The sequence below is a fragment of the Uranotaenia lowii genome, chromosome 2 (assembly GCF_029784155.1).
Source record: "Uranotaenia lowii strain MFRU-FL chromosome 2, ASM2978415v1, whole genome shotgun sequence".
NCBI lineage: Eukaryota > Metazoa > Arthropoda > Insecta > Diptera > Culicidae > Uranotaenia > Uranotaenia lowii.
Window position 1 is genome coordinate 337,976,638 of NC_073692.1, and position 26,612 is coordinate 338,003,249.

Below are 26,612 nucleotides of genomic sequence, written 5' to 3' on the forward strand. Positions count from 1 at the left end.
CAGACGACCAACAAGGGATGGAATCCTTCGAAGCACGCTTCCCTTAGCTTTGGTCTCCTTTTCTGATGCTTTTTTCTATCAGGGATGCTGCACCGTTGATGAGGGGGAGGAGAATCCGATATCGGGTCATCCCCGGCTTCTTATCATGTGTGCATATCGACTTGGGTGATGCAATATCCCTGTCAGGATTTGGAACTCCCATGTTTCACCGACAGAAATGCTAGCACAAAACGGAACGACCAGTAAGCTTCTAATCCTAACATGTTTATTTGTTGACATACAGGTTTATTTATTTGCTGGTGTCTTTTCCTCTCTCCAGCTCAAGCCGATGTTAGCTTTCGGTCTTGGATGACTTATTTTCTATCCGGACGGATAGTCAGTCAAGGATCGAATCCTTTTCTGTTATCCTTTATCTTGCACCGAAGGCTTTGACCTCTCTGCCTAAGGTTTATCCTGCAGGACAGATTAGGGCTGTTAATTACAATCGTTGGATCGGAAACAACGAAATAATAGACATGCGATTTTGCACCTTAACCCTGTTTTCTTGGCCCGACAGAAAAAAAAACTAGAGAAATCGTCTGCTGAAAAAACACAACCCTAGAAGACGGAGAAAATCCGATTTAGACTGAGATTGGGATGGCGCACTCCCCGGGGGCGTAAAAAGTGCACAAACACACGAGCCAATCTCATCATCGATTTAAAACCTAGCCCTGGCAGCCGGAAAAATCGGGCAAGGTACCTAATTATTTCTATCCCAAAAAAACATACCCAAGCACAGGTTTTCAGATCGCTCGGCTGTAATTGGATGATCCGGCTTGGAGTCGGTGCTTTATCCGATTCGACTGTATCGGAAACTGAAAATGTTTGGAAGTTAAAGGAAAAAAAAAAGTTCAATTCCTTCACCGTTCGGAAACTAATCTGGTTCTGAGATTGACTTTGCAATTATTTCCAAACGAGATTCTTGGAAAATATTTTCACTCGCCTAAGAGAAAGTCAAAACCATGATCCTATTTTGTTGGGGGCTTTGGAATGGAAAATTTAAATATGCTGATTGATTTTTTTTTCCTTACTTTTGACCTTTGGATAAGAAGAGCTTGATAAAGCTATCAGTTTGACTCTGACGGATGATCACCATAATCCCGAAAATAAATGAACGTTTGACTGATTCCAAAGAAACAGTGAAGACAGATATGAATTCGAAACTCAATCTGGGAAGTCAAAATAGGAGATTCAAGGTGTATGTACACAAGACCACTGCAAGCTTTGTATAAAAATTTCAAATTTATTAAATTGTATACCTTCCATAACTTTTTACTGCTACAAATTGCTATTTGGAAGCAATTAATTCAGTCGTGAATTAGTGCAACGAGTTTAAATTTTGTTTGAAAATTTTTATAGGAAAAACAAACTTTCTCATTAAAAAATCACCAAAGATGTAGTTCTAAAAAATAACTTTGGATTATAAATATTTCTAATTTGTACCCCAGAAAAATATCCTATGTCATACAAAATTTATTTTTCAAAACACGTTCGATGGAAGCTTTGGTGTATAGCATAGACCATGACGGCTTGTGAGTCAATCCAAACGATCAATTGCTGAAGCAAATGGATGATAATAACCAAACAGTAGCGCCACCAAGTCCTCCATAGTACAGTTTAAAGCATTTTTGATTTTTTTTTTTTGGAAAATGCATATAAAGCTAATAAGCTAATAAAAATATTTGACAAAGTGGAAGAAACCGATAAAACAATCCAAATACACCATGTTGGCCAAGTAGACCAAATACGAAATTAACGAAATTGACAAAATTGACAAAATTGACAAAATTGACAAAATTGACAAAATTGACAAAATTGACAAAATTGACAAAATTGACAAAATTGACAAAATTGACAAAATTGATAAAATTGACAAAATTGACAAAATTGACAAAATTGACAAAATTGACAAAATTGACAAAATTGACAAAATTGACAAAATTGACAAAATTGACAAAATTGACAAAATTGACAAAATTGACAAAATTGACAAAATTGACAAAATTGACAAAATTGACAAAATTTACAAGATTCACAAAAAATTGATAAAATTATTTCACAAAATTGATGAAGTCGTCAAAACTTGACAAAATTGACAAAATTGACAAAATTTACAAGATTCACAAAAAATTTATAAAATTATTTCACAAAATTGATGAAGTCGTCAAAACTTGACAAAATTGACAAAATTGACAAAATTGACAAAATTGACAAAATTGACAAAATTGACAAAATTGACAAAATTGACAAAATCGACAAAATTGACAAAATTGACAAAATTGACAAGATTGACAAGATTGAAAAAATGACCGAATTGACAAAACTGGCAAGATGAAAAAATAAAAAATATTGACATTTCAAAATTGTCAATATTTTCAGATTTTAAAGTTATTTCTACCCATTATTTCACCCTACGTTGCCGCATCGTATTTTACTCTAGCAATTGTAATTTTATCCAATAATTTTATCAATGTAAAAGATGCCTGATCATGTATTTCAAATATTTCAACCATTCAAGTAAAAGGAAACAATTTTACTTGAGTGGTTAAAATATTTTAAATACTTGGTCAGACATCTTTTTTCAAATTGTAGTCTTAATTTTCATACCTCTTCCATTTTAAAGAAACCATATGCTGAAGCTTTTCAAGGACTAAATTGAGTGAGATTATAAAGTCATAGAAACGGAATCATACAAGATATTCCGGAATCCAGTCATTCAAAAATCTTCAATAAATTGCTAATGATGTAATTTATATGAGAATAATGATTACAGACCCCGTTCGTTTTTGGCAACATTCGATTTTAGCAAAATCCCATAAAATTATTGAAAGCTTTAGCAAGCAAAGCCTGGCAGTTTTGAATAATATTCGATGGATTCAGGTTTTTTACGATTATAACATTTTTTGTGAAATACTTAACTTTTTCTCATGTCGACAAAAAATTAAAGACAAACTTCATTTCAAGCTTGTTTGTATTACCTGGATGATTTAATATGCAAATTTTTTTTCTTCTATTAAAATTGAAACGCGTTGCGCTAACTCAACCAAATCTTCTCATTTCACATAATGCTTGGCGCCTCAAAAGGCATCGAGAAAACATATGGAAGCAAAAGCTTAATTTTTGCAGATGTTCTATGACGTGTACATGAAAGGTTTAACATGAAAGTAAAGAAACTGACAAACCAACTATTAGATTTCAACTTTTTCAAATTTGAATACAGTACTCGCTCGATATTCGAACGCTGTTGGGACCAGAGAGTGTCCACGATTAGCGAAAACGTCTAATTACCGGGAAAAAAAACGCCCTTACTCTGTTACCCTGTGTAAGATTTTAATAAGTAAGGAAAATGAATTGAAAACGAATTGAAAATGCTATAATGTTGAAAAAAACGACTGTTAGACTTACTTGCTGTGCAATGAGCCACGAGTTGAAATAATTATTAATTAACTGACCATAAGAAAGCATTGTCAGCTGACGGATTATTTTTGAAGAAAACATTTGATCGGTGGAACATTTTTCAAGAAAAGTTTCATTTACTGGGCTAGCTTCAACCCCAAATAAACGCCCGATTACCGAGCTTGTCCGATCAAAATGTGTTTGATGAACTGTACTGTACTGTAGTATTTTTTTTTTTTTTCAACTAAAGCTTAGTTCTTTTAGAAATGGACACATTTTTTGGTAATAGCTCATTTACTAGTAATCAAACATTCAAAAATTTGATAGCATATTTCTGACTGTAAAAAGTACTGTCAGATTTATTTTGTTGTCAAAATTTTAAATTTACGCGTTTTTTAGATATTTGCGATGTAAGAGAAAAAAAAATTATGCACAGTTTCCTACATAATCCGTCATTATAAAATTGATAGCTGATAAAACCGTTTATTATTCAAAAAATTACTGTGTGATAGTGGTGGAAAAGTATGCAAACATTGTCCACAAAGTTAAAATCAAGCATTGGAGTAAAGCACATGATCGGCAACTACGGTTAAGGATCATTAGAGAAGTGAAGTCTCATACCAGCATTATTAATTTTAAATAAGCGAAAAAATAAGTGTAGATCGCTGAAATGTTTGAAAAATTTTCCGATAAGCTGAGAGTGTTACCTAGTTATGAGTCATTGAAACCTAAGTTCAAATAGCAATTTTTTGCTAGTTCCAGAGCTCGTAAGCTGTATAGTCGGTACCGAGGCTATGCGACAGATGATTTCTGATGAACGACAAAACTTATGAAGAACCCTAATTCAAACAAATTCCAGCGTATGAATCTTTTACCATGTCTGCTCGTAGCAAGGTCCCTAGCATACTAAAGTATGTGTTTGCTGATTGTTTTGTATAAAATAGAATGATTTGTTCAAATTCTGCTCCTGTGGAAAAAAAACAACAGTTTTCAAAACGAAAATTGGTGTTTTGACTATTCAAATTTGGACGTATTTTGCGTAACTCACTCTTGGCGACGAACGTGTTAAAGAATTTTTTTTTCAATCGAAAACATATTAACATCGCTAGAACGTACTCACAGAACCTTTAAATGAACCAGATTGTTATGGTGATGCTAAGATAAGCTTGCCAGATTTTCCGATTTTACCCGGACTTGATATTTGACTTGATATTTCTTCTTTTTCTTCTTCTTCTTCTTCTTCTGGCATCAACATGGCCAAAACTTGTATGCATCCTGGAAAATGAAAAACTTACGTTCCTCATTTTACTTTTCAACATAGTATCTGATACATAGAACATACATTGCAGATACTACTACGGCCAGGCCAACCATGTGATGATAAACGCCAAAGATACAGGAACAAGGGAGGAATGAAGCGTGGAGATCCCTGCCAAACGCTTCATATGACTGTATAGGGTTTTTGGTTATAAATTTTCAATAGAATATAAATAAATAAATAAACAGAATAAAAATTATATAGAACGTGCTCACCAAATCAAAGGGAAACTATAATTTCGTATGATTCAGGACGCAAGAATAGCTTTAACTGCAGAAAAAATTTCTGGAAACTTGGCTTGACTGGATCAGGGGATGTTGGGAAAACTGCAAACTTTGCTTCTTCGCAGGAACACTAGTAGGTCTTCATTTGGGTGGGCTTCTATTCCAGAGTCCGGTCGGTTCCATTACTCGGACTTTAGTCACCAAATAGCTTCCGATTCCGAATATTTAACATACATCACAAATTGCAGCAAATTTTCCTGTCAAAAAATCAACATGTCCGCTTTCTTCGCCCACAGCCTACTTCCATGATATTTGACGCAAAATTCAGGAAATTTTCGGTCTGGCCCGGTTGCCCGGTTTTCGTAGAAAAAAGCCTTAATTTTGTACAGATTTATTCACTTTATTTCCAAAATTGGAAAAACTTCAATTGAGTTATGAGTAAATTTTTGCGTCCAAAGACATTTTGTTTTAGCAACTTTTAGCTGAATAATCAAGTAAATCTGCTGATGTGTATTGCTATAAAAATATATTTTCAAGTGTGTTCTTTTGTTTTTTATTGGATAACTCCATGGTTTTTACCAAATTTGCCTGAATATAACCAGGATTTTGGGTTGAATTTTTTTTTAAATCAAATGGCCGGATTATGCAGATTTTTAGATAAAATTGTCCGGAAATTTTATTTAAATGATTTTCTGTGCTAAACCAATGAATTTAAATTGAAGCTAATTTAAGGTTTAAGTAAGTCAATGAAACTTCATAGAAGTGTCATTTAATCTTTACAGCCTTATCGAGTTGAGAATATTTCTAAGATAGAAAAAATAGGCTATGGAATGGGTGACTAGTTTGGGTCATGATTTTACGAGTGCCCGAATGAATGCATTTTTAGGGAGATACGTTTTTAACACAAGGCAAGAGTTTTATGAATTCACTAACTCAAAAAAAAAACAAAAACTTTACAAGGTGTTAATACATTTCGATATAATATTTTAACTTTTAAATACAATACGTAAAGAAGCTCAAAACAAAAACTGGGTTGGTTTTTGTTTCTTGTTCAAATGAACTTTAGAAATGAAACTAATTTAAGCTTTTATGAAGGTTTCATAATGATTAGTAAGTGGAATAAGAGAGTGTTTTTGTATGCTCCCATCATGTTTGTAAAATACCGCTATCCTTAAATAACAGGTCGAACAGAATAAATCTATGATTTTTATCATGAAAACTTTGAATCTAAGCTCAAATAAAGATCTTAAGAGAGAATTGAAGATCTCAAAACAGTTTTGATACAGATTTTCTTATGGATGAACTGCCTCCATAATATGGCAACCCCAAATTTTGTTTATTCCTTGAAATAATTATAGACATAGATTTTTATACAACTACAGTTTTGCCGTATGAAAGTTATCAGTTTCTAGCATTTTCAATGAAACACGGAAATATTTCCAAAAAAACATAAATCTCGTTTAGCTCGCACAGTTTGAGGTTCGGCGTTTTAGTCAACAGTTATAATAAAATCGTTTTTTCGAAAACTGAAGGAGATTTCAACACACAAATTACTCCAATGTATAGAAAACAGATGCTTGCTAATATTTATGTAATTTTTGTACTCATATTCGATGTTATATTTGATTAAATCAGCGTTCTGCTTAATAGGCGCATATAGTCTATTCTCTAAGGGTGCTGCATAGCATACGTTTAGGTAAAGAAAATACAACAAAAAATTCTACTAGCTGAAATCATAAAAATTTATCTTTGAATGGATGAAATTTTCGAATTAACAATCGCCTGATGCGAAAAACCGTATTCCAGCATATGGAAACGAGATTTAAAAGTTGAATCTTAGATTTGCATTTTGATGCATTTTAACCCAGACTGATAACTGAATTATAAAAATATATATTTAAAATAAAAGGTGACTGTCCGAAAAATATTTTTACACAGTGTTGGTATGTATAGGATAATAAAAACAATATAAAGTTTGTAGGTTATATAATTTAACCAATCCGTCATAATGGATTTACGGCATCGAAAAATGTAAAAAAAATATACATCTGTTGCTTGAGTTTTTAAATTTTTTTATGAGAATCAGAAACTGAAAAAATATCTCAAGTTGTCAGAAACAATGTCTTCATCGTTTTGTAATTAATAAATGATAACTTTATCACATTATATAAAAATAAAAATTAAATAAGTGTTGTGGTATACAACTGTTGCCACATGTCATGATATAGGCTAAAAATGAGATAAGATCAAACATGGAATACGGCCACAATTTAGAACGAAGGCCTTAATATTGAGAATGTAAATCAATAATTTGAATGGATTGTTCTCAAATTACCCACAGTATCAAAGCCAAGACAAATTTTTACTACATTCCAGGCAAGTAAGCAAACATATTGGTCGAAGGATAATCATAGCTTCACATAAAAAACATCGAAACACAAAAACCGTTTTGTTTATAATATTCCTAACTTAAACGACACCAATGCCTCAAGGATGGTTAAGCGTCTCTAAAGAAACTGTACAAAAAAATGGAACTCATAAAGATTAAGCAAATTATAAAAAAAATTTCATCTGTGACTAACACAGTTTTGTTAAGAAAAATTCATTATCCATTCATCATTCGGTATAGATCCTAAGATTTTCTTATAAATATCAGTGTCAAAAAACAAACTAAAATAAGTTGAATTTATCATTAACATTTCTTATCAAAACTTTTATCTTAAAACATGCAGACATTCATTACAAATCAATATAATCTGAGTTTTAAACAACAAGGCAGGTTCGTCGCCCATGCTTTGTGTGTCGATTCAAGTCCTTCAAAAATTGTCAATTTATTAGTATTTGGAGTAAGCATCAATTTTCCCTGCCAACCTTGAAAGAAACCCTTTCCGAAATACCTTCGATGATTCAGTTTCTCGAACTTCCAATCGAAACGCTGGAATCCTGTTAAAACTGGAGATTTCTGAATTTACATAAAAATGGAGCACATTTTGCCTGTTCCCGTTTTACAAGTTGATCGGCTTTAGTTTAAGTTTTCATTTATGGAATGGGAATGTCTTTCGAAGTAATTGAAGCATTCTTTTATTTTCAGAATTTGTTTATTTTCAAATTGAGTGAGTAAGTGTAGTGTTTTTCTTTTACTTTTTAAACCTTTTCATCTATTCAACTTCGAACTCAAATAAGAATGAAGAGCTGCTACAGCATATTCTGCAACTGACTTTTGGATTTTTTCCCGTTTTCAGAATTGCACACATTTCAAACTAAAGTCTTACATTTTTGAGTTTGTTCTGCTTTTGTAGGTTTCTTTTCTTTCAATTTATTTTACAGAAAAAAAGGGAAGCGAATCAAACATTTTCGCTCGCATCAATTGAATTTACAATAATGTCCTTTCTGCGGGTTTTTTTTCTTTTTGTTTTCATTGTTTCAGTCTTCAAAAGTTTTAAAGTGTGTGTTGCCTCATCAACTCTAAAATCGCTGCATAAGTTTAAAGTTAGATTTTTTTTAATCCTTTTCTATATTAAATTTGTTTTCATCTGTATCGACCTCAACGCAGCGGATCTCTTAGAAACTTTGCTGAACTATAAAATACCTTTTCAAAGTTTTTTATCTGCTCTTTCCAATCAAAGTTAAATTGAAAAAGAAAGTTCATTCCTTAGCTTTCCTTTTTCATTGTTTGCTAATTGCTTTTAAACCTATCTTGAATTTATCGTTTGAGCTTGAATTTGTTTTCACGCCAAAATTTCAAAGGAAAATAGATTTTTCCAAAGTTTTAATTCTTGGGGTTTGAACTTCATCTCAAAGAAAAAAATCCCAACCGAAATAAAGAAAATTTGCTTTAGCCAGGACACTTTTTGGGTAGCTTGAGCAAAAAAAAATTACCCGTTGCGTACAAGCTTGTAAGCAACATTGTACGGAATACACTGACACAAAACATTCATTTTATTCTGACACGCTTTCGGTCGTTTCAGTTAGAAAAATGTATTTAAAACTTTCAAAGGATAAATTGCAATTCTAATTTCAGGGTAGGGTCCTTCCTTTTTCTCATCATGACAACTGAAAAAATGTAATGAAAAAAAATCAAGGTTTGAGATGTATCAATTTTTCAATGCATTTTTGATCAATTTGAACAAAGATTTCAGACTATGATTTTCTGCGATTTGGTGTCTTTGATTTGAATAGTGAATGCAATTCACATTAAATTTGGGTGAAAACAAATTCGAAACCCGTTCACGATGGGGAAAGCTGACTTCAGATTGATATGAATAGTACAGAAAATTTTCATCGTTCAACCGAATGGTAATTTGATCAAGAGTTTGCTTAAAGTTTCTCTAAGATTATGTCACATTTCTTTCGTTTTCGATTGTTCCGAGACTAAGCGATGCGCACGCGATTTTTCTTTAGAATGTTGATCTGTTTCAGGCGCCCTTTCCAATAATGTAAGGATCTGTATCGATTGATGCATCATTTAAGGTTTTCTTCATATTTTAGGTAGGTAATATCATAGCTAATTTCACTGCTCGTTTCATTTGTTTTAATAGCACTGCGAGTTAAGACTACCATTTCAAATGTTGTTCATAAAATGGGGAGAAAAGGGCGGAAAGGTGGTAGTGCACGTCATCTTTTGGATTAATGGGGTTAAGCTATAAGTGGCTTTTAATCTATGAGCGTTTGGATTATTCTCCCTAGTTTCTATGCGTCTCTTGCTAGAGATCGTTAAATCTGCATTATTTCTTTTCGTTTGTCCTTTAAGTACTACCTAGTAATGTTGAGAAATAGTAGTTTGGGCTGAACATAGTTGCAGGGAAGATTTGAGTAAGTTCTGTGAGTATGCTCGCAAACCTTTCCCATGTAACTCGGCTACATTTAGGTCTTAGTTTTGCTTTTATTGTAATTTTTATTTTCTAGATTTTTTTTTAATTCAGTAGGACAAGGAAAATACATTTTGTATCACGCGCAAAATTTCAGCTATCAGTTTCGGTATTTGTCTAGGTTCTATATTTTGTTTAATGCTTAATACGCAACTCTTTGCCTAGCAGTATTTGCCTAAATGCTACTGTCGCACTTTCGTATTTCAGTTTATTTCATCTAAATATCAAATAGAAAGAACCGGAAATGGGTGAAACACGCCATCTTCCATTTTTTTTCTGAAGCTGTGTCGCTCCACGTTTTTTTCCGTTCGTCCTCCGGAACAGAAAAATAAGATCTGGTGGCAAACTTTAATAGCTAATATCACTTTTATCACTTCTTTTTGCACTCTCCATCGGCACTGTCCCCCCTTCCCTTGACGATCAGGTCATTGTCGCTGTTCGGTTCCGTTTCGTCGGACCCATCCGTTTCCGTTTCCTGTTGTGGGTGACTATGCTGCTTGTGATGATGATGATGGTGGTGGTGATGATGTAGATGGCGATGATAGTGAGCAAGATTCCTATTGCTGTCCGAACCACTCGAGGAGGTTCGGGAAAGTGAGCAGCGACGTTCCTGAAGGGCGGCAACGATGGCTGCCGGAGCATCGGAACAGGTCCGTTCTTCCGTTCCCAGATGGATGTCGGTCAGTGAGCCATCATCACAGGGAGCTGATTGAGACTGGGAGATGAGATTTTTCAACGGGGTGCGTATCTTGCGGACGTGTCCATGGTCTGTCTTGTAGAACCGGAATGGAAGCTTCGAATGGTTCTGTTGTTGCTGCTGCTGTTGTTGGCTGTGGGTTCGTTCCTGAGGATTTATTCCACGGCATGAGCCCGTCGAGTGATTGCCTTTGTACTTTTTCAACGTCGCTGGAAGACTCAGGGAGCCGTGGCGTTCCATGGTGAAACTCTATAAGATAAATAAGATTCCTAGTACCTATACCTTCTTCTCTTCATAAGTACAACATTCAATACTCACATCACTATCATCCAAATCATCCTCCTGGGAGCAGGAAGTTCCACCCATCTGGTGTTTCTTATTCAGGGCCGCAGCCAAACAGCTCACGCAGATATCGTTATCCCGATCGGTCGGAAGAGCTTCCTCGGTTCCAGCTCCTTCGCTTTCGTCGGCACAGTGGCCGGAAGTGTCTACGCAAACGGTAGCCTCCCGGATCAACGATTGTCTGTTTGAGTGAGGATTCGAGCTGGATCCCATCCGGTGTTGTGGCCTCTGCCGGTCATTGTCCGAATCCGATTCCGAGGAACTGCGAGATCTCTGAAAATAAAATAAGAAACATTTTAGATTTAGAAATATTACTCCGTTAGGGAAACTTTAACCACTTACCGGATTCTCGCTGGAAGCCCTGATTTGGGGCAGAGGACTGACGCTATTCCGGCGCTGATAACCACCCCCATCGGTGCTGCTGTGGTCATCGATCAGGTCGCCCTCCTCCATGTCCAGATCTAACTGCAGAATGCTCTCCTGGCTGCCGGTGAACTGTTCCGATTTTGGGATGAATGATGAAGAAAAATTAAGGCATTTGGAAACAGTTTTAAACTTAAACTGATATACAGTATGATGTATGAGAAAGGGTTAGTAAAAACAGTTTGTGAATTATGAAGTATCTACAAAAATCTACAACCTTAATTAATTTTTAATATCTAGCAAGAATGTAAAAAAATATAATTTCTAAAAAACACATGCTACCTTTAAGAACACAAATTAAAAATTTAAGGACAATACAGAAACTTAAAATTTGACTGGGCGATGTGAAAACACATTCAACGCCCTTACCAGACTTATTTACAAATAAACGCATAAATCAATTCTTAACAGCCTAGTAATATTGGAGTTCGTAAGGAGTGTATTCGAAAAAATAAGCAACACTTTGTTTCATGATTAGCTTTTGAATGCATGGGCAGAAATTGATGAAATTTTCAGTAGAACTGCCTAGTAATGTGCTATGTATACGTGCACAGAATTTGGTGACAATCTGTCGAGTGGTTTTTGAGATAGCGTCCAATACTGAAATTCATAGATAAAATTATTTGGGTAGGATCGAGAGATATCCAGAAAAGTCCCAGTGGAAGACCCAAAAACAGCTGAAAATCAACTAATCGACCAAAGTTCACAAGGTAAATCTTTAAGTCCTAGAGGACCCAAAAGTGCGCTAAAATTTTAATAAAAGTGAAGATTGTTGATTCCATGAAGTGAGAAGAATGTGAGTAATGTTTTCATATGTTGATAAAAAGTCAATTTTTTTTCTGAATTGTTCGTCTAGCTGACTTATAAATAGGCTTGACTACATTTCTACAAGGTAGAAAAGCTGCCCACCGGTAAAATAAACTAAATACGGTGGTAAAATCGTGCGCAAAATATTTGGACTGCTTGTGGAGGGATATTTTAAAAAAAAATCGTAATAGACAGCAAAACGAACTCTTTAGCGCGCATCTGGCAGGTTTCCAACCAAAAACTTTTCGTTGACAAGTCTTGCCTGAATTTTTCGCAGATAAACAAGGGTGAAAAATTGAAGAATTTATTGTCTAGTACTTGAGGAGGCAAAAATCGCCTTGATTTTAAAAAAGGTGGTTTATAGTATGCATTATAGATGGCGCACGTGTTGCCCCCAGGTAACTTCGCTGAAAATTTCATCAATTTCCATCTATGCATTCAAAAGTTATTCACAAAACAAAGTGTTGCATTTTTTCGAATACACGCCTTACTCATAGGAGTTTATTTCGACTGCAAGCTCTTTTGTTCCATCCAAGATCAACTCCTTGTGTCCCTGATCAGACACAACTACCAAATGTTATTCTTGAAAAGCCAATAGTCCTATTTGCCGCTGATAGTGTTCGTAATATGATGCTGTTTGTTTCACCAACACTTTTCCGTTTTGGAACAATCAACCTAAAAAACGACCATGTGTGTCGACCGGCTGCCCGTTTTTTGTTCCGAGAGTTTTTGAGGTTAATTGTCCCGTCTCATCTGTACACGCTCAGCAAGTGTGCGTAAGAAATGTCAAAAACAACTCTATGCAGAAACATTTGAAACGGCATCAAATGAGCTGATTTATTAGACTGAGTCGATTTGGGGTCATCAAACCCTGTGGTATTAAAAGCTTCGTTTTGCTTCAAACATAATTCATGAGCTTTTGCATAATTTTGAAGGAACGTTTACATGAGTAAATTTGTACTTTTGGGTTTTTATGGGAAAATTGAATATTTTTTACTGAAAAATCAACATCATTTTTGTTTCTTCTGTGAAACCGAGCCTGCTTGTAATTTTTATGCCAATTTATAAATTCAGTGAAGGAAATCCGCTGAACAACTTTGGCGAAGACTGTAACTTATTAGCTGAATAACAGGGGTATGTCTTTTGGCATTAAAAACAAGAAATTCAATTGACATCTTTACTTGTGCCTCGCCATGCAAAACCTTACTAGGCACCCAGGAGTGATTTCAATTGAATTTATTGTTTTCCAATGCTAAAAGACAAACCCCTGAAACAAAAATGATGCTGATTTTTCAGTAAAAAATATTCGATTTTCTCATCAAACCTAAAAGTTCAAATTTATTCATTTAAACGTTTTTTAAAATTCTGGAGAAAATCATGGAATAGTTTTGGATCAAAACGAAGCTTTTTAGACCCCAGACTTATCAAAATTATAATGAATTAAAAAATAGTAAGGAAAATGTGCCTTAGTTTAAATAGTTAAATTTCAAATTCAAATAAGTTTAGTTTTTTTTATTTTTTTGCATCATATTTGAAATTGATTTTGTTACAGCTGTCTTCAATCGAATATTTTCTTATGTTCTTTTGATTTGTAATCCAATTTATGAATTTTTATAAACCAGCTAACCCGGCAAGGAATATTCAAATAAGGTAGTGTCGAGAGCCATATTGGTTTTTTTGTGACGTCACAAAAACGATTGTATCGATAGTTTATGTGAGAATGGTAGGAATTTCAAAAAAAAAAACACGTTTTAAAACAAAATTGAATTCCAATTTCATTTTGATTTTGTTGTAAGACCTCTATTTCACTATGTTATGAAGTTTTTTGTTCCTTTGAAGATTGCATTATGTTTTTTCGTAATTTATTAATGAATGCAATGTCGCCTAGAAGCTGAACGTGCGTAAATGAAGAAAATATCAGCTTCAAGAAGGTGTAGATGGTAGATATTGAGTGTTTAACAGATTGTCATGATTTTAATCCAACCAGTTTACCATATACAATTCTTATGTAGAACAATTAACATCAATTCATGATTGTTAACTCATTTACTAAAATGCCAATAAAAGATTGTGGTTTCGTACAAAAAATGTGTTTTGATCACTTCATTGTAATGAGGAGCTAAAATCTACCATTTTTTCGAACTTCAAAGGCCAATTTTATAGAAAATTTGTTCGAAAATGCAACTTTTTTTTTGTACCCATCTTGAAGAACAAGAATCCTTCTACAATAACATGTTTTCAAATTGGAAAATTTCCAGCAGATTCTTCGAATTATCATCGAAAAAGAAAAGTTTCCTAGTAAATTAACAGATTTTTCGTGATTGTGACGTCTCAGCCTATACCAACACTTGAGCAGGGCTGCCTTGGCACTACCTTCTTTAAATATTCCTTGCTGACCTGACCCGGTGTGTTTTGCTATCTATTCCACGGAAAAAATTAAGTTCTTTAAAATTACTTTAATTAAAATATACTTTATTTTAAATTAAATTTCAACATTATTCAAAAGCAAACTAATTTTCATGGCATCTAAGCGTCTAGATTGCTTTAAGTCTCAACGTTCCAGGCTGAAAGTTGAAGGAGCCACAATTATTAAAACCTTCTAATAAAAAAGCCTCTTTTTAAGCGGGAGGGGTTTTTTAATATGGGCAAATTTGAACATAATCAAAAAGTGTGTCAAACTTTATGAAAGCATTAAGATTGGTTTTGTTATCATATGTATTTTACGTTTATTGAATAAGAAAGTCTTCATTCATTACAAAGGGAAACGTCTATTTATACGGTATATTATCTAATTTTGTGATAAGTGATAACTTATTTGTAAATTGTTTATCATTTTTGTCCAAAAATCTTTCTAGAATTGTTAAAATTTGGTCGAATAGTATATTTTGATATAGAACCCTCTTTTTTGTGTTCAGAGGAGTTTAAAAGTTAAAAAAAACCATTCCCGGTCTTAAAACAGCTACACACAAAATTTCACGTTGGTAGATTCAGTATTTTCCAAAAATTGTTCTAATTGTGTTGAATTTTTGTTATTTTTTTTATGGGAGCGCCCCTTTTTCGAATTCGGAGAGATTTGAAAGAAACCATTCTTGGTCTTGAAAACGTCTACATACTTAATTTAGCGTTGGTCGGTTTAGTAGTTTAAAATTTTTCTTTTCAAATTGTGTCATATTTTTATTCATTTTGTATGGGAGCTCCCCTTCCTTTAAGTCGGAATGGTCTGAAAGTATTTTCGAAACCATCTGCGACCCCAAAAACTGATACATATCACATTCATTCAAACATTCATTTTTATATAGGGGAGAATGAGGATACTTGATCCCTGGGGATACTTGATTCCTTAGCTATATCTCGAAACTGGAATGTCTTACAAAGATCAAATGTTCTAGAAAAATGTGCCAAAATGAGCAAAATAACAATGCTTGTAGTTTAAAAAATCTTAATAAAATAATTGTTTGAGTAATTGAACTTTGTTTGAAAAATTTCACAAAATGTAACTTGAAGATCTTTTTTCATCACTTTAAAATGTTCCTTATATGGGAAAATTATGAAAAAAATATTTGTTCCAATGTATCAATCGTTTGAGCGTAAAATGAACTCCATAATGCCATATTTTCAAAGTAATGGAAAACTCTCAACTTTTTTCAGAAAAAGTTTTCTAAAATGTTGATTATGGGTATAATTGATCCCCTAGAGTTGGGTACAATTGATCCCCCTCCAAACGGCGTATTCTTCTTCTGAATTGATCGTTATGATTGCTGATTACGAAATTATTAATATTTAACCAAAAACTAATATTTATCAAACAATTGTCTGAAGAAGAGAGCAAAAATCATTAATTTTCTATTAATTATAAAAAAATAGCGCCTTTAAGTATGCAATGTAATTAGCGTTGAGACAAAGTTATAAAATTTTCTTCTTATGTCTTCTATAAATTGTGAAATGAGAACAAACATGACCAAAATAGTCAATTAACATTCTACTTGCGGTTTTGTTTGATTTTTATACATGGATTAGGGCTTCCTGAATAAAAGATCAAGCCTCCTTCAATAGGGGATCAAGTCTCCCATAACTTCAGAAAAATCGCAATTTTTTTACTCCTACGAAAATGCTTCTAGTTCATCAACGGGTTCAAGTATCGTTCTAATTTTTGGAGCATAGAAACTTGAAGTTACAAGCTGTCAGAAAATGTCAAAGACGGCGAGTTGCTAAATTTTTTCAAAAAGATATGGTGAAAATAAGAAAAGGGGATCAAGTATCCCCACTCTCCCCTACAGTTTTTTTTAGGAAATCCCTTGAAAGTGTTTGATTGGTGCAATACAACATATAGCTTTAGGAGGTTTCCTTTACAAAAAATGTAAGGGGTGTTCAATATAAAAAATCATCTCTTTATATCAAAACACTCTCGAACCCATTTCGAAAGTTAAAAAGTCTTTCAATGCAGTAAATTAAAATAAGGATAGAGTACCAAACTTTAGAAAAATACTTGAAAGTTGTTCTCGATGATTATATTCATGTGGTCAAATCAAAAACTTATCGTTTTTTGTGAATCACTGAAGAATTTCTTTCTGTATGTTGGTAGCACTTTTAACAAGATCTGATTTAAATTTTCAGCAAAACCATTATAGCGTTTGAGTTACGCTTGCTTCGTGAAGTGAGGTTACAAAAAGAATTTCTTCACGACTCTCGTTTTTGTAAGAATTTTTTTTTTTGGCAAAAATATCGTGTTTCTACAACCATACTCGCCTTATTAGGCTCTATGTGACTTTTGGCTTTTCAACAAACTCAAAAGGCCACAGCAGGGACACCGTTTTAACTGATTTGAGTATAGACACTATAATTGTATATAGTCTGGCAAAGAGCTAATCGAACTGTCATTTGCGGGAGCCAATCGAGCAAACTTTCTAAATATTGGAAAATCATAATTGATTTTGGGCTTGAAATATAGCTCAGTTGGCAAGTCAGTTTGTTCCTGAGCAGATGTTCGTGAGTTCGAGCCCAAGAGTGAACATCGAACACAGTTCTACCGGATAAGTTTTTCAATAACTTTCCGCCATTGATAAAGTCGCGTATGCCACGAATGTCGTAAAACGACTATAATCGAAACAAAAAAAAAGGTAAGATTTACAAAAGTTATAAGGTAAAATTTTAGCTATTTTTTTCACCTATTGATCTTAATTATTGAAATATTTTTCAAAAGCGTTTTCGAGTTAAAGTGATTAAAATAAAATGTAATTAACGAATATTTGAAACTATTTTTTAATTTGCAACTGGAAAGTAGACTGGCCCAAATTTGTATGGGATGATTTTTACAACATTTTTTTCAACGCGGCACCCCCTAGATTGGTGCTTTTAGGTGAAAAAATGACTTTCTGAAAGTTTCAGGTCATTTGGCCGAAGCACGAGCTGGCGCAAATGACTTGAAATTTGTATGGAGATTTTCGGAAAAATGTATGAAGAATCGACATACTTTCACTCTTTGTGTTCTAAAATATGTTTCCAGTACGCTAGAAAGCTCAGAATTTCAGGAATTGTAGTTCAAACAATGACAAACAAGTTTGTAGAAGATTGTGACGCGATACGAGTTGACTGTGATGAGCTATGTGCAATCGAATGTGTGATCTTTTTTGCATTTCATCGATATATCGTGAACGGTGTATAGGTGGATTATTAGCACTAACTTGATCGCATTGTCACACAATGAGAATAACAGATAGAAAGTTTGTGTCCTTGGCAAAGTTGTTACTTTTTTTATAACAAATATCTTTGCAAAAAGTTGAAAGAAAGGTTTGAAAAACTATGAACTGCTGCATTGTGTGACGATGCGATCAAGTGAGTGCGATTATTAGCCCATACACCGTTCACGATATATTAAAGAAATGGGAAAAACACACATTCAATTGCGAATAACTCATCTCAGTCAACTCGTATCGCGTCACAACCTTCTACAAACTTGTTTTTCATTGTTTGAACTACAATTCCTGAAATTCTGAGCTTTCTAGCGTACTGGAAACATATTTTAGAACACAAAGAGTGAAAGTATGTCGATTCTTCATACATTTTTCCGAAAATCTCCATACAAATTTTAAGTCATTTGCGCCAGCTCGTGCTTCTGCCAAATGACCTGAAACTTTCAGAAAGTCATTTTTTCACCTAAAGACACCAATCAAGGGGGTGCCGCGTGGAATATAAGGATTTTTTTGGTTATGGGCCAGTCTACTGGAGAGAGAGTTATCAAGAGCTTGAGCATTATCATTGAATGCTCGATTGGCTCCCTCGAATGACAGTTCGATTGGCCCTCGTCATTCTCTCTGCCAGACTATATGAAATCATAATGTCTATAAATTTAGGGGATAAAAGCCGATTGAAGAAGGCGTTGACATAATTTGAAGGAAATATGAAGGCGATATACATATGTATTTGATGTAAAAGAATACTTAGAGCAAGTTCACTGGTGTTGGGAAAAAGTGGTAGAAATTTTGACATTTTGAAAATTTTACCATGCAAAAATGTTTTCAAGATCTTGGGGCGTTGTATTTTTTTACAACACTGTTTCTATTTCAGCCGTATGTGATAGAAATATTGCTATTTTTGCATCACAGCATGCAAAAATACAACACGTGTTGTAAAAAAACTAGAAGTCCACAGATCTTGAAAATGTTTTTGCATGAGAAAATTTTCAAAATGTGCCGTAAGTGTCAAAACTTCTACCACTTTTTCCCAATACCAGTGAACTTGCTCTTAGAGATTTTGAAAATATAAAAAAACCTGTCAATTTAATCTTAGTAGTAGGGGAGAGTGGGGATACTTGATCCCCTTTTCTTATTTTCACCATATCTTTTTGGAAAAATTTAGCAACTCGCCGTCTTTGACATTTTCTGACAGCTTGTAACTTCAAGTTTCTATGCTCCAAAAATTAGAACGATACTTAAACCCGTTGATGAACTAGAAGCATTTTCGGGGGAGTAAAAAATTGCGATTTTTCTGAAGTTAGGGGAGACTTGATCCCCTATTGAAGGAGACTTGATCTTTTATTCAGGAAGCCCTAATCCTTGTATAAAATCAAACAAAACCCCAAGATAGAATGTCAATTGACTATTTTGGTCATGTTTGTTCTCATTTCACAATTTATCACTGACAGAAGAAGAAAATTTTATAACTTTGTCTCAACGCTAATAATACTGCATACTTAAAGGCGCTATTTTTTATAATTAAGAGAAAATTAATTATTTTTGGTCTCTTCTTCAGACAATTGTTTGATAAATATTAGTTTTTGGATAAATATTAGTAATTTCGTGATTGGCAATCATAACGATCAATTCAGAAGAAGAATATTCCGTTCGGAAGGGGGATCAATTGTACCCAACTCTAGGGGATCAATTATACCCATAATCAACATTTTAGAAAACTTTTTCTGAAAAAAGTTGAGAGTTTTCCATTGCTTTGAAAATTTGGCATTATGAAGTTTATTCTACGTTCGAACGATTGATACATTGGAACAAATATTTTTTTCATAATTTTCCCATGTAAGGAACATTTTAAAGTGATGAAAAAAGATCTTCAAGTTACATTTTGTGAAATTTTTCAAACAAAGTTCCATTACTCAAACAATTATTTTGTTAAAAAATTTTAAACTACAAGCATTGTTATTTTGCTTATTTTGGCACATTTTTCTAGAACAATTGATCTTTGTAAGACATTCCAGTTTCGAGATATAGCTAAGGAATCAAGTATAAAGGCCTTGTGATTCATCTTATTACTTCAAAACGGAGATGTGTGCCAAATTTTATCAATATAGTTTGCAATGCGTTCGAGTTCTGTTACATTTTCTCTAATTCTATGAAAAAAAAAATGGAATTTTATTCACTTTTTGTATCCTTAATTTCATTGAATTTTTCAATATGAAATTACGAAATTTATAGGTTCTGTGCAATGATATAGTTCACAATTTTGTCGCGTACAAGTTTTTGTGCAATTTATTTATTTTTTTTCATTATTTTTCATTATCTTCTCCCTCCTTCGCAATGTTCCAATTTCGAGTGACAAAATAAGAACTTACTTACTTACTTAATGATCCCGCGCCGATCCTCCGGTGCATAGGGCCGTGGTAAAAGACCTCCACTGTTGACGATCCGGAGCCAGCGTCTTCACCTGGTCCCAGTCAAGATTCTCGTCGACAGTTCGGATTTCAGCGGCTAGGCTTCGCCGCCACGAGTTTCTGGGCCTGCCTCTTCTTCGATGACCTTCTGGATTCCAGTCAAGCGCCTCTCTGCAAATCTCGTTTTCATCTTTTCGCAGCGTGTGCCCAATCCATCTCCACTTTCGTTCCCGAATCTCGATTTCTAGCGCCCTTTGATGACACCGGCGATGTAGTTCCTCATTCGAGATCCAGTTGCCAGGCCACCAAGCGCGGATGATGTTCCGCAGGCAGCGGTTTACAAATACTTGCAGTTTTCGCGTCGTCACCGCATATGTGCACCAAGTTTCGCACCCGTACAGCAATACGGATTTGACGTTTGAGTTGAAGATTCGGATTTTCGTTCGTAGAGAGATCTGGCGTGACCGCCAGATGTTTCGGAGACTCGCAAACGCAAATCGGGCCTTTCTGATCCGGGTTTCGATGTCTTTCCTGGTACCACCATCAGGCGTTATCTGGCTACCAAGATACTGGAAGCACTCCACTTTCTCAACTTGTTGCCCAGCTACCATGAAACTGGAGGGATTTCCTGTGTTGATCTCCATCGACTTGGTCTTTCCGACATTGACTTTGAGACCTGCTGCCTTGGAGCTTTCGGTGAGGTTGTCGAGTTTGCTCTGCATGTCCGGTTGTGTTTGGGCGAGCAAAACAATATCGTCAGCCAGGTCAAGGTCGTTCAGTTGCTCCATTGTTAAAGGATTCCACGGCAATCCTCGGTTCGGTGCACAGTCGATCGATCCAGTCAGAATCTCATCCATTACGATGAGGAAAAGTAGCGGTGATAAGATACATCCTTGTCTCACTCCAGCAGTTACCGGGATTGGTTCGGACAAGACACCATCGTGCAAGACCTTGCACGAAAATGCCTCGTATTGTGCTTCGATGAGATGGACTAGTTTCTCTGGGACCCCTCGTCGCCTTAGAGCCGCCCAGATGTTTTCATGATTAAGTCGGTCGAATGCTTTTTCGAAATCAACGAACACCAGCAGAAGAGAGTCCTGGAATTCGTTGATTTGTTCCAGTATGATTCGTAGCGTTGTGATGTGGTCCACACATGATCGTCCGGATCGGAATCCAGCTTGTTGCCGTCGGAGTGTAGCGTCGATTTTCTCCTGGATCCTGTTCAGGATCACTTTGCAGAGTACTTTGAGGGTTGTACAGATCAACGTTATGCCTCGCCAGTTACCGCACTCTGTCAGGTCTCCTTTCTTCGGGACCTTAACGAGGATACCCTGCATCCAGTCGGCCGGGAATGTTGCAGTATCCCAGATGTCAGCGAAAAGACGGTGCAACATTTGTGCTGAAAGGGCAGGGTCGGCTTTCAGCATTTCAGCAGGGATGCAATCGATCCCAGGTGCTTTGTTGGATTTCATGTTTTTGATTGCCGCTTCTATTTCAGCCAGCGAGGGCGCTTCCGAGTTGACGCCATTTATGCGACTTACTGTTGGCGCTTCAAGCTGCGGGTTCTGTTGACCATCGCTATTCGTGACTCGGAAGAGTTGTTCGAAGTGCTCAGTCCATCGTTTGAGCTGATCTGTTCGATCGGTCAATAAATGACCTGCTCGGTCTTTCAGCGGCATTCTTGCATTAGTCCTTGCACCACTGAGGCGGCGAGAAATGTCATAAAGTAATCGGATATCTCCATTGGCGGCGGCTCTTTCCCCCTCTTCGGCTAGGGAGTTTGTCCAGGCTCTCTTGTCTCGTCTACAAGCTCGTTTAACTGCCTTTTCCAGCTCCGCATATCGTAAGCGGGCGGCTGCTTTGGCTGACCCGGTACATGCCTGCTCAATTCCGACTTTCGCCTTTCTCCGATCATCGACCATCCTCCAAGTTTCATCCGACATCCATTCACTTCTTCTTCCACAAACTTTACCGAGAGTACCATGGCTCGTCGTGATAAAGGCATTCTTGATTCCACACCACTGTTCTTCGACTGTTCCGTCTGTCGGCAGCTCCGAGGCCCGGGATTCTAGCTGTTCAACGTATGCCCTTTTCACCTCTGGATTCTCCAACCGGCGGACGTCGTATCGACACCCGACTTTCTCCTCGCGCCGTTGGACACGCGCAACTCTCAGTCGTATCTCGCCAAGGACGAGGTGATGGTCAGATGCAATGTCTGCGCTTCGCTTGTTGCGAACATCAAGAAGACTCCTTCTCCATTTTCGGCTGATGCAGATGTGGTCAATTTGATTTTCTGTTCGGCCATCTCGGGATACCCAAGTGACCTTATGTGCTGGTCGATGGGGGAAGAGCGATCCACCGATCACCATGTTGTTATTGCCACAAAATTCTACAAACAGCTCTCCGTTTTCGCTCATCTGTCCTAGGCCATGGCGCCCCATGATGCGCTCAAGGTCTTGATTGTCGGAGCCAATCTTTGCGTTGAAGTCGCCCAAATGGATTTGAATGTCACCCTTCGGAATTCTCTCTACCACGCTGTTCAGTTGACTGTAAAATTGCTCTTTCTCCTGCAAATCGGCAACGTCAGTTGGCGCATAACACTGGACCATTGTAAGGTTTCTAACCCGTGTTCTAAAGGATTTTAAATTTGTTCCGGCGCAAAATTCATACCAAAATATAGCTTTGAAACCATTGTAATATGTTTCACTACTTTAAAAAATGGTTCAATTGTGTAAGAACTATATAGAACCGAAAAAGTGCTGAAAATTAAATTCTTTAGCTCCTATGATTATGCATAAGGTTGCCAGAATTTTTCAACACGTATCCGGGCCGAGCAAATCCGGGCAATTTTATATAAAACCTGGCAAAATCCGGGCACTTGATATCAAAATTGGCGACCAAAAATCGTTCGATATCCGGGCTAATTTTGTCAAAACCCAGAAGCTACTAAACAAAAATTAAGAAAAAATTTTAAACAGTCTTTAAGGCTTCTGAAAAACCTTTCATGATGATTTTTATAAAACTGGCTCAAAAAACCCCGTTTTTTATGCATAAATAAAAAAATCTTTCAACACAGTTTGTTGTTTTTTTGTTTGATTTGCCAAATATAGTGAATAAATCCGGGCAAATCCTAGCATTTTTCAATGAAATCCGAACAACAGCGCCAGGCCCGACTGTTCCTAAATTTTGTTTTAAATATCCTGGCCAACCATGGTAAAACCGGGCAACCTTAGTTATGCAGTTTTGAAAAAAAAAAATCCTCAGCAAGTAAAAGCAAATTTTAATAACTGAATTTCAGTCAAAACTCTGATTGAAAATGTTAGATATTAATTTGATTTCAAAATTGCACATGAACATTGCAATTGATGTTCAGAGATTCTGTTTTTTTTATTGCGAATATAATCATATAAGTACTCAAAACTCAATTCTGCAGTGTTTCGCAATACGATCACGAATGTTTTCTGTTTGTTTTTGAGATATTAATTTTTATTAAATGCTTCAGGGCTAAGATCATTTCCGGTATGAGAATGCTTTTTTCCACTTATGTTCCATTTTATCGTTTAACGGGCAAAAAACGATTCACAAATGAAAAGTTTTTCAAATATTTAACTCAAATAAAAAGTAAATTGCTACAAAAGTTGATCGTTTTTTCATCAATTTTCTAAATAAGTTCCTGTTTCGTCCAAGATAAAAAAAAATATCGCTAGTTTGAACATAAATTGGTGATACCATTGCTGAGCAACTGATCCTTTATACCATTAAGTTCATTGGAAAAGTAATTTGAATGCACATCAACGGTTTTCATAAGTTTTCATACTAGCTACTTGCTTATTTGTTCCATAGTATATGTGATGTGCTGATTTTATAGAATTCAAAACTAGATCAACTTACTACTGACAGGTAAAATTTTTAAATTTTAATTTTCGTCAGCCGATTTTCAAGGTTGAAAGAGACTAGCAATAAAAATTAAGTTCTGTCAGTTTTTGGATCCAAACACTTTTTATCATGTACTTTTTTCAGATTTAGCTTATCTGTATTTGCACATCCAAAACATTTTGTTTTTGTGTTATAAATCTTATTTCTTACACAGCTGTTCATAAAAAAAGATGAATACTATTTCTTCGGAATAAAATTGCTAATTCTATATTCAACTGCAACCCATTTTGAATAAGCTAGTTTGTTTTATTTAAATAATATCGTTCCACTTATATAAAAAGGACTTTCAAAGTATACCCTTTACTACACCCTAAACCGAAAATAACCTCCACCAAAATACCACCTTAATGTTTGTTAGTAACAACTGAACGAAATGAAGAAAACTGAAAATTAACTTACATTAGCAAAACCAAGAAGAACAGCGCAGGAGGAAGAACTGAAGAAAAACCTGCATCTAGAGGATGGAGATTCTACAGCAGAATTGGTGTTACATCTTAGAACGAGCTACCGCACATTATCAATAATTTTTCACAACCGAAAACATTCGACATTTTCCACGTGGTGGTACGTTCAAATTTAGACAAACTGTTCTCCCGTTTCGCGCCGAGTGCAGTTTTACCGAATTTACCGATTTCAACCGTGTTTTAGCAAAGACAGAAACCAACTGAGCTGAGAAAACCCGAACAAAACGAACAAGATTTTTCATGTTGCGTGACATAAAACTTGAGTACGATAAGTTACATGCAATAATCACAAAAAAGGTTTGTGTCCTGTATGAAGTTGTACGAAAGTTTGAATGATTGTATGAAATGAAGAGAAGGATGGAACACGGAGAGAAAAGTAAAAGTTGATTCGGCCGGAAATGTGAAAACAGGAAAACTTAAAAATTGTTTTTCAGTAAAAGTTGTGTTTTGAAAAATTTATTGGGTATTTTCTTTCCCTTTTCACACATTCGAAAAAGAAAAGAAACTTTAAATACGGTACGGTTATTGCACGGTTTGCTGCACACACACTTCTACTTTTAGTTTCTAACTTTGTTGGTTTTTAAATCTAGTTTATCTTGATGCTGCTTTTTATTTGTGTGTATCGGTGTGTTCCTATAATTTGTTTAATATATGTACCTACATCGGTTGTTGAGTTACGAGTTTGCACCTCTGTTAATCTTGTTTAATCCTAAGAACGGTTTTGTTTGTATTTTTTTTTTCAGTTCTGTTCGGAAACAAACTAAAGCAAACGTAAGACTTAAACAGGTTGAAATCATCAACTTCTACTATTAAAGGTCGATAGGCGTAGAAACTAACATAAGAGACTATAAGCACAACAAACTGACTTCAATTGATCTCTACCATAGAGTGGCGGGAAAAGGGAACGAATTGAATATTCTGTCCAAATTAAAACAAAAAGGATAGGAAGAAGGGAGTTTTTAAAATCTATCTTCGAAGATATGAGCAAATCGCTATGTTTAAAAGGACTTTACTTAAGTTGTATTTGCCTAAGTAGTTGCAGTAGTAGTGATGGTAGCGGTAGAAGTTTGCATAGTTTTTTAACACAAAATTCACATGTTTCACAATTTATATCACAGAGGCTAGCACTACCTGTATGTAAATTTGCATAATTTGGCGGATCAAATTTGAAAACTCTTTTAATAGTTATGTTTATTGAAATTTAGGAGTTGTTTTTTTTTGCGGAAAAGTTTAGTTCAAAGTTTCTCACCAGTAAACTGCCTTCAATGCCAAAAAAAAGCTCCGCTTTGCTTAGTTATCTGACGAGATACTAAGTTATGGTTGACGAATTTGTTGGCCCGCTTTCAGAGTTAATGGAAAAAAAACAAGTTCGTTTTTCAGAGCAAAATGTCAAAATTTTCCATACAGAACCGAAAGTTAAAATTTACTTATGTAAACGTGACTCGAAAGTTCTTCATAAAAAAAACAATGGACAAGTTTTGAACCAAAACGAAGCATTTTAAAATTCCGGGTTTCAGAAATTCTAAAATGACCCAATTGAAAAAGTAAACATGAATTCTCTATACAAGTCCTCATTGATGGATTCTTTGAGAATGTTCCATTATTCTTTGATATTTCCAAAAATATATGAATATAATAAAGAAATCAAAAAATAAGAAAGGTTTCATAATCTATTGTAAAACTTTTAATCAAATAGATTTTTTTAGACAATGAGCAAGATTGAACGGCTTCTCCTAAACCACAAAAAGAAGAGAGAATACAAAACACTATTTTCACTCCGGCTTCCAAATAGAGATGCCAACTGTTTCTCAGAAAAGTCTGTTCTATTATGAAAAAAAGTCTGCAAAATTGTGGATCACAAACTTAATAGCTAACGATCTTTTTTTTTTTGGTCGCCTGATCAAAATATTGGAGACACTCATTACTTTATAATAATCATATATATTCTATACAATCCCAATACTTCACTTCCTGTTAAAATCCATCTTCGTAGCATTCCT

General features: G+C 35.1%; 1 protein-coding gene across 1 annotated transcript in view; it reads right to left on the minus strand.

Annotated features, from left to right (window-relative positions):
• Positions 1–8,781: 8,781 nt before the first annotated feature.
• LOC129749068 (E3 ubiquitin-protein ligase goliath-like) overlaps positions 8,782–26,612 on the minus strand; it is a 227,129-nt gene continuing 209,298 nt past the window's right edge. The window contains exons 10-12 of the mRNA XM_055743909.1: positions 11,227–11,379; positions 10,861–11,157; positions 8,782–10,791 (exon numbers count right to left, since the gene is read on the minus strand). Coding sequence (XP_055599884.1) covers positions 10,216–10,791; positions 10,861–11,157; positions 11,227–11,379 — 1,026 coding nt within the window. The 3' untranslated portion in view covers positions 8,782–10,215. The remainder of the gene's footprint in view (positions 10,792–10,860; positions 11,158–11,226; positions 11,380–26,612) is intronic.